The following is a 9,412-nucleotide window of genomic DNA, read 5'->3' on the forward strand; positions in this document are numbered from 1 at the left end:
CTTGGCGGCAGCGGAGGGCGCGGTTCCTTTTTGAGCTATCAGGTTTAGAATAGCCGGGGCCCAACTGCGAGTTTGCGACCGTAACGGCCTGCTCGTCGATAGAATAGAATCACCGTCGCAGTGATTTGTGATTTTCAAGTATATGCATTGATTCAGAACGTTTAATTTGATTTCATTTAAATTTTATCCAAAGATGAATACGTTTTTTTTTGGAGCTGAGAAGCGATTGCGATTCGGCATTGAGCAGCCTGAGGGTAAGCCACGAGTCACTCTCGCTCGCAGCTTTTTTTTTTGTCCATGGAGGAATGAATAATTTTGTGTACTAGGTACATAAATTTTGTGTTTATTTAGCGGTACTAAATAGACTTTACTAAAAACCGTACAGTATTCTATCGCCCCATCTTTTATTTACTGAAACAACTAATTCAAATATTTACATTATTTGGTGTCAAATTCGTGTTATTAGGAGTCTTCACACACCACGAATCGTCCAACCAAGTACACCAAGTATTACCAAAACGCTGAGGATTCGAATCCGGATCAACAGTCAGATTCCCCTGAGGCACCAAAAACACCGAAAACTCCTCAATTCTTCTCAAAAGCAGCCGCCCCAAATCTGGCTGTTCGTCTATAATATTCGTAGTCTCACACGGATCCTTTTCCAAATCGAACAAACAAGCATTCGAACAATTCAAAAATGGAGTATAGTTGGCGTTTCTGCACCAAGCCAAGTCCACCTGAGCTCTGGTGTACATAATCTGTTTTTCGCTTATTGGAGCGTTGGTGATTTGTTGTATAGCTTGGTTGGTATCACAGTGGATAACTCTAGTGATGTTGTATGGTGGTACTTCGGTACCTCGGCCACTTTCACCGAAGTAGGAGTCTTTGGTACCACCCAGGAAAGCACCTACAACGTAAAGTGAGTACGAATAGGTTTACTCAAGGTTTGTGAAGTACCTGTAAGTACTTTGTAGCGTCCGTTGTGTGTTATAATCGATGTAGTGTTTTCTACTTCATCGATGTTGACTAGGATTTCGGAACGTGGTGAAGGGGCGTCTTGTGATAGTGTGTTCCATTGGTTAACACCGTCAATGTGACCTAAATCTCTGACATTGCCACCTGTTCACATGGAGAAAAATTATAATTTGTTGAGGTGTTAATTGGTAGTATAAGTACCTGCAGCTGCATACAACGTAGGTAACCAATCACTAACATGTATAAATTTACTGTTAACGTAGCGCCTCTTCTTCAATAAAGGGCTAAAAATAACCCCAGTGCCTCTAATAGCACCCTCAAAGTTAGTCAGTTTTATCTGAAACGAACGGTTAGTACTGAAGGTACTGATTTTATTGAATGTACCCCTCGTAGTGGCCAGTTTGAGCCAGAATTCGCATAGGGACCAACAGTAGGAGCCCCATTATCAGAGAAAAAGAGTACTATGGAGTTTTTCAGCATGTTACGATGTAGCAACCTTTGTACAATTTGTCCAACTGAATCATCTAGTAGGTTTACGACATCTACAAAAATAATTACATTTAAAGAAACTGGTTGGAAAAAGTAGTACCAGCAAAGAGTCTTCGACGGGGATTTTGAATATAGCTATATTTTAAATCAGTTAGAGTCCTATTTGGTACTCCTAACTCAACTCCGTCCCTCCCGGCATGTGCTGCTAGATGCGTGACCATCAAAAACAAAGGATTTCTACTATCGTGTTTATCAATCACTTCTAAGGCTTTCCTAGTGAAAAGATTAGTAGCGTACTGCCCAATGTCTCTCCAAACCGTTTCAAAACCATCATGTAAGTCAAAACCTTCAACCTTCTGTGAAAACATCAACCATTAGAACCATTACATGGTGCAACTAATACTCACCGTATTGTTAAAATCGGTGAAATAATCGAAGTATCCCAGAAACCCATTCCAGTACCCAAAGTGCGTATCGAACCCTCTTTCAGTAGGAGTTCTGCTCCTGTAGTTGGAACCTAAGTGCCATTTACCTACAATATGTGTTTTGTAGCCTATTTTTTTCAAAAACTGGGGCATTGTGGGCATGTCTACAGGCAGCGATCTGTTGGTTCCTGCAACGATGGGTACTCCTTGCATTCCGGATCGGATTGGGTAGTTCCCGGTTAGGAATGCTGCTCTTGATGGTGTACATGAATTTTGGACGTAGTACCGATCCAAAACTATCCCGTTGTAGCCAAGAGCGTCTATATTAGGTGTCGGGATTTGGTTGGAACCATGCAGACTGAAGTCGTTGTGACCCTAGGGTTCTTGATAGACAAAAGGTACGCTGGGTTAATAGATCTTACCACGTCGTCGCCTATGATTACGATTATGTTGGGTTTGCTGCGTCTTTTTCGACAAGAAGGGGTTGTTTTTTGGATTTGCATTAACAATAAACACAAGGTTGCTAGTAACAGACTTTTCATTTTGGTGTGCTATTCATGAATGGTAACACATATTGGTTGATGGGGGTATGGTGGCGTTTATCAAAATGTTATCTGTTTTAAGTAAAAAATGTGTGGAGATAGCGGTGAAATACCTAAGTTACAGAAATTTATCAATTTTGTGTTGTTATTATAATAATTTATGAACAATGGGTGGTGTAAATCAAAGAAATGGATGTTGTTTTCGTGTTATGTAAAATCGTTTTTTTTGAATTTTTATTGCCACTGTTTTATGACTAAAGTATTAAAAAAAACTAATAAATACCACGAAATAATGACAAATGACTCTATTTATAAACAAACATAACAAGTAATAACTGTACTTAATCTAAAGAAAAAAAAAAATAGATAAAAATAAAGAAGTATTTTTTAGAATGTCAACGAGTGACAGATGACTCTGCATGTTCTTGTTTTTTTCAAGTTATCGCAAGCATGGTAAATTTTTAATCAAAATACGTTTGTTTATCCTCTCAAAAAAATGGTGACGTAAGTAGGATAATTCTAATAAATAATGTAGGCAAATTAGCCTTGGGTTGGTAGTTTTAGGGAATTGTATAAGACACAGTAGAAGGAATTCTGAAACGGCGCACGCTTCGTGTTTTATGTTAAAACGGGTGTAATTAGTGTAAGATTAGTTTATTAACGATTTTCTAAGCTTATATATATATATATGTTATATGTATCTAGATTTCTGGATGTTTTTACTTAAGTTATTATATGTACATACTTATACACATTTCATAAACTTTTCACTCGAAATTTGAAATCTTTCATTTATGGTATTTAAGCTAGTCTTAAACATTGATCCATTTTGAAAGAAAGGGCCTTGAAAATTATTAGCCGTTAAATTAATATCATTGTGAACTCGAAAACAGCAGGGCTTAAATCTTTTCCTACAAGGTTAATAACTGTTTAGAGCTTGAATCTGAGTATTTGGTTTTGAAGTACACTAAGTGCCAAGGAATTAATTTACGATAATTCTAGAAATATTCTTTTTGGAAAGGTTCACAGATGTTTTAACTTGAATAAGAACATTTTTAAAGAAGAGAGTTAGTTGATTTGCATCACAGGATAAAAATGCCTCTAGCAGGCCGTGCAATTTGTTTTTAAAATTATGATGTTGGTATTGTAAAATTTAACCCTCTATTTATCAGTATTAGACGATCACATGGTATTTAAGAGGGTTCCAGCAAAAATTTTATTTGGAAACAAAGTCAGAAAGAACATGAATGTCGAAATTTCGACAAGGTTAAAAAAAAATCCCTATTGAGTTAAAATAGTGTACAACTACATAGTTGACCATCAAAAAATAATTTAAAAAAATGGAGACATTTATTGGTATTTTAATACTTTCAAAACTTACAAAAGGAATCTAGAATAATTTTATTTGAAAATAATTAACAACAATGACAATACAAAAAAAATAATTGCGTATGTAAGTGGTTTTGAGGTTAAATAATCTTTTTGGAGGTACAGAGCGATAAAAGTTTTTCCAAAAAAAAACCTTATTAATTTATACCGAGTGACTATTAAAGTTTTTATGATAACAAGTCCCCAGCTGTCATCTTCTCAACACGTTTGTTAGCCGTGCTCAAGTCAAAATTGACAACTGTGAACTGACATAACAGTATTGTTGCCAATAATTCAAACTTGCCAACACAAAAATTTGCTTCAATCATTACTAGTCACCCGGTATTACATTTGAAGCTTCTTATTCTACAAACACTACTGAACATGACTACCACCGACTAGATCTTTTCCTCATTGACTGCTGAAGTTTTTCATAAATTTTCCAGAAATAAAAACCTAAATCAGTGATATATTTCGCACAATTTTCTGTTTTCTTTTGTTTGTTTTTTTTTTTAATTAATCCATTTTAAGCCCTTTTACTCCCCGAATGTAAGCTCCTAGGTTTTTATTGCAATGGAGTCCATCTTGCAAATAGTCACTTTAATGTTTTCTCGACGTTTCCTGACCCTTAAATTATGAAAAAATTGGTCCCCCGTTTCTGTCTGTCCTCTGTCTGTCGTGTGTGCCGATTTTTATTAGACAAGTGTTCTCACCGATTAATTATAGTCAAATTTAACTAATCTAACCAAAATTTTTCTAATCATCCCCACCAAAAATTTTATGACGTCTTTTCAATATTTTGGTTGGTAAATGCCATTGAAATTTAATAAAACAACAAACTTACTAATGTAGTTATGGTTTATGAATCCGCCTTGAGTCAAGCATCCAAATTTTCTCAAAAAAATCCAAATTCGAATAATTGATAAGCGCGAAACACGCGTAGGTCGTCTATTCCGATCTACTCATAAGCTTCTTCTTTTCTTACACTGTAACTGGTATTATTTCTTTGTTTTCTTTTTTAGTTTTATTTACTCGATTCTTTGTGCTTCTGTTTTCTTCTTTTTAATGGCGCTAGTTGCGTCTGTTAAATCCTTTAATTTTATTTTTTGTTTCCAATTGTCTTTCATTTGTTATGTTATTCATTGTTCTGTAATCATTTTTTCTAAATATTATGAAAAAAACTAGAAATTAAAAGAAATATTTCAGAAAAACAAAAAAAAACATTTCGATCAGTAAAAATAAACATTCCCAAATCTACATAAGCATCTGATGAAATTTATGAGACAAAAAACCCAAATATATAGTTTGATACAATCAAAACAAACACAATTTCGATTTCGCAGAAAACAATAAACAAGTTCTTCGTATTTATTTGCATTTTAGAATTCCCCAGCCTATTAAAATTATTGAAAAAACAAAAAAAAAACACTGGTCTTATTACGTATTTATTAAAAATTATACTACATCTGAGCAACTTTCACAGTCTTAAAAAATAATTTGGCACTTGAACACATCACGTGGTAACTTAAGGCAGCCATTCAGCATTAGGATTAACAGTAACTAATTTACCCTTCTCTTCGTCTTCCTCACTATCAGTAACCCTATGATAGATTTTCTTTGCTCCACCAGCAACATACTCAACCCCATCTCCAATTTTTTCTCCGGCTTTTCTAATCACTCCTGCCACCGAGTGTGCCGAGAAGGTCTCACTATCGATGTTAATATTGGTACCATTTTCTTTTGGACAACCTTTCTGACTTATGATGGAGAGGTCAAACGGGTCGATATTGGAAGCCGAGAGCTTTGAACGTATCTACAATACACAGAAATTATAATTTTAGATTGTCGTTGAGTTATAGGCTTACCTTGTCGATGTAGATCTGCTCCAAGGTCTTCTCACGTGACAAAATCGTAGCCGACTGCCTGTGGGCAAAGCCTAGTTTTTGACACGTGAAAATTCCGGCGTAGGTGTCGTAGTCGGTCATGAATACTGTGTAACTAGCGGAACCGGCTGGATTGAGTGGGAATCTTACTATCATTCTATAAAAAAATATTTATGATGTGAAAGTTTTCATAATTTAATTTAATTCATTACCTTCCTGGTACTGCCTCATCCGGAATTGACAACTTCCCGGTGTAGTGGTACTGATGTTTCAACGGCGTCAGTCCTAGTATTAAATGTTGACTATTTTGCTCCAGTAAGTACTCCCCAGGCTCATCAGTTTGGGTAAAATTGTACGTAAGGCAAGTGCTACCAGTACTAGTTTTCTGGACGACGTACCAAATTCCCAACATCTGCAAAAATTATCATCCGATTAGTGCGTACTACTACTACTAAAAAAAGTACCTTTTTCATGTTGAATCCCGGTAAAGGATCTATGTTGGGACAAGTACCCAGATGGTACGAGTGCCCATCGGTGTCCTGCAGCACCCCCAAAACCACCAAACACAGTACTACCTTCAACATCTCGAACTTTTACCAGCGACTTCTCGTTCTTAACTCAACAAAAACTCAATGGCCTCTGCTTTAAATAAAGAGATAATTGGTCAGTGAGGGGATAGCAGACCAAGTACTTTGTGCATATCTCCGTCTAACCGTGATTCATACGATTTAACTGGGTGGTGGTACTGTTTACAACTGCTACGATTTCACAGTTGATTAACTGTGTCCTTTCATTGGTTCTTTGAATTGTTGTTCCGGAGTGTTTATTTGGGTGATTGGACTGTTCTTACGAACATGAGTCACATGAAGTTTGAACCATTTTCTTAATGGTTTTGTGGAAGTGAATTCATAATTTATGACATGGAAGTCGTCGTAATCCGATTAATAAGAGTGACTGAGATTTGCACTCTTGACCATTACGTCGTTTTTTTATCGTTGATGACTCAGTGTTATGGCAGTAGTGGGTTTTATTAAAATTTATAGCTTTTTAAAAAGTTAACGGTTTGTTCCTGTTTTTTGTTCGGAGTTTGAAGAACGGGGTTTTTGTTTAAATTCGGCGAAATATAATTGTGATAGCGTGTTTAATAATAATAAGTGTGAGGTAATAAGAATAATTTTTATTAATTACTGATAATTTTATTGGTCAATGTTTATTTTTAGCGTTTCAACTTTTACGCTTTCATTTACGTCTTTAAACTAAGTAATAAACCATATTATTACTTAAATTGGTTTTAAATTTGGTTGGAATGTGACTCAGAATATTAAAAGAAATTATACTTTTAGATGACAGTTTTTAGTTTCATTTCATGAAAGTTAGTACATTGTTGAGGAAACACGAGAATTCAAACTTTAAACGTTAAGCCTCCACAAAGGATTATTAAGTTTTCGTGATAAGCTCTTTAATTTAAGCTTAACAAAAAAGGGCCCGTGAATGTTTTGTGGGGCCTCTATAAAAAGAAAATCCGGCTCTGATCGCACTCGTGCGGCTACACAACTCGGTTCACGCCTCTTTGTGAATAAACTTCACGCTCGTACGATAATAACGTTTTTATCTCACCTGTAGGGTATGTAATTGTTGTTTAACATTCTGTGACGCTTAAATCAGCTTTACCGTCTTATCAAAAGTTGTGAGAAGCACGAAACTATTTACCTAGCCACTAAACAGCTAAATAGTTAAAAAAATTTCTTTAAATTTCCTTTTACTCTTATAATCTTTAAAATCATCTGCGTGGAAATAAGTTTCGAAACCAATATTAGGTGGAACGTCATTCATTGGAAAATAAATTAAACAATAGAGGACCTAGAATTAACCCCTGCATCACTTAATTCCTATACTGAAATAAATCGGTGTAAAGCAAAATTGAAATTGACCACGATTTTAAAATTTTAATGCCAGCTATTTGGATAATGAACGGGCTTTTATCCGACATTATTGTAAATGATAGCATAAAAGAATTACCATGCTTGGCTGACGTCAAGCGCTATGTCACGGTTGTTATAATGTTAATGTCCATTAAGGTTGTAATTATATGCTTTTGTGTAAACATAACGCCACAATTTATGAGCTCATTTACATATTACTATTATTAGTTGTGGTAGCCACTTTTAAACGTAATATTTTTTTACCAGTATTTTTTTAGTACTTACACAGACATGTTCCTCATGGAATTGATACTTCAGTTTGTTGCACTTACGTTAACTTTTCTAAGTGCAGTAGTGATATGTGTGTTGTTTGCTTTTTACATGTTCTATATGTTGGTGTATTAAAGTTATAAACAAATACATGTTTTACGGTTAAATTATTAATGAAGGTGGTGTACATTTATTTACTTGCTCCTTTATTCTACAAATATCAATAGTAATAGTAATGATTGGTAAGTGTCTGCGTCTACGTTAACTTAGCACGTTTCCAGAGTAATGTAATTTTTCCTACAATTAACTGCGTGTAATGAATGTTGAAAAACTCGAATCAGAGAAAGGACACAAAAAACTTGTTTTCCGTCAACAAATCTGCAAAAATTCCTAAGGTTGCTCTGATAACTATACATTGTTAGACTCTTATCGTTATCACTTTTACTGCACACTGTTTCTTTTAAATTGCTGAAGTTATCAAATGTGAGTTATTGCATACTTTTTGATAAGGCTGTTGATTATTTCTTTCTATGAAATCGCAAGGTAATTACAAATGGAGTATGTGTCAGGCTGTAAAATGTATTTTTGAATATAATAAAAATGCTGTGGTGTCCACATTCGAAAATAAAAAAATCCAATAACGTAGGCAATCACTCTTTAGATTTAGTTAACAATAACATTTCGACTTTTAATAAAAAAACGCACTTTCAGTTTTTCAAAAGACAACCAAAATTAAAAAAAAACCTTTGATTAAACTTATCTTTTAGAGAATGCAGCCAAATAGAGGGTCATCTAATATCCCTAGTCATAGTTTATAAAATGAACATATATTTTTAGAAGCCATGCTATCAGTTAACCTAATGGAACTATTATTTCCGACGGGTACATAAAACCGAGCGATAGCAAATGGGTTAAATTTTAACTAATGTCATAACAACTACAAAAGTGATACGCTGTTCAACTTATTACATACAGCGACCTAGTTAATGTAATCAAACATATTTTTTAACAACAAAAACAAAAAATATATTTTATTAAGGGACTAACAAACTGGATACAAAGTTTATATCACACAACATGAAAATTACTTAAGACAATTCACAAATTATAGGCATAATAATTCTGACAGATGACATATTAACTACATTAATAAAAGTTTTTTGAACATTTTTAAATATACCGCCATCCGTCAAGTACCGATGTTGCCTAATTTCAGCTGAGCATTGTTTAAGTTATACAGGGTTTTCATAAATGATTATAGGGTCGCAGTAGGTTATGGATGTGTGCCGCCTTTCGCTTTATGTGTACTTTACTAAATGTGTCCTTGGGCACGACAAGCACCACATGCATCTGTATAACTGGTTGCCTAAATGCTTCATGATTAAATATCGAAAACGCATGCGTCAATACACATGTGACTAACATAACAAGGCGATACTGGCGATAACAAGTGAAATTTTTGGTTGGCTGTTGATATACACACGCACAAATTCCAATAACTAAATCATCCACGGAAAAAGAAGTTCCACGTTTAGGAG

The 9,412-nt window shown here is 34.7% G+C and overlaps 2 protein-coding genes across 2 annotated transcripts; both read right to left on the reverse strand.

Annotated features, from left to right (window-relative positions):
• Window positions 1-327: 327 nt before the first annotated feature.
• Window positions 328-2,466, reverse strand: LOC135142021 (arylsulfatase B-like). Its single transcript, XM_064073657.1, has 7 exons — window positions 2,312-2,466; window positions 1,872-2,264; window positions 1,565-1,820; window positions 1,360-1,517; window positions 1,177-1,312; window positions 958-1,119; window positions 328-907 (listed from the first exon to the last, which is right to left on the reverse strand). The coding sequence occupies exons 1-7, from the start codon at window positions 2,429-2,431 to the stop codon at window positions 426-428; spliced, it is 1,707 nt and encodes a 568-aa protein (XP_063929727.1). The 5' UTR covers window positions 2,432-2,466; the 3' UTR covers window positions 328-425.
• Window positions 2,467-5,235: 2,769 nt separating this feature from the next.
• Window positions 5,236-6,326, reverse strand: LOC135142005 (apolipoprotein D-like). The gene is made up of 4 exons (XM_064073634.1): window positions 6,147-6,326; window positions 5,895-6,094; window positions 5,665-5,839; window positions 5,236-5,612 (listed from the first exon to the last, which is right to left on the reverse strand). Exons 1-4 carry the CDS (start codon window positions 6,264-6,266, stop codon window positions 5,325-5,327), a joined length of 783 nt encoding a protein of 260 aa, XP_063929704.1. The 5' UTR covers window positions 6,267-6,326; the 3' UTR covers window positions 5,236-5,324.
• Between the last annotated feature and the right edge of the window lie 3,086 nt (window positions 6,327-9,412).

This window comes from Zophobas morio, unplaced genomic scaffold (genome assembly GCF_036711695.1).
Source record: "Zophobas morio isolate AGI-343-1 ecotype UQ-CSIRO unplaced genomic scaffold, CSIRO_AGI_Zmor_V1 ptg000046l, whole genome shotgun sequence".
In the NCBI taxonomy this organism is placed as follows: Eukaryota; Metazoa; Arthropoda; class Insecta; order Coleoptera; family Tenebrionidae; genus Zophobas; species Zophobas morio.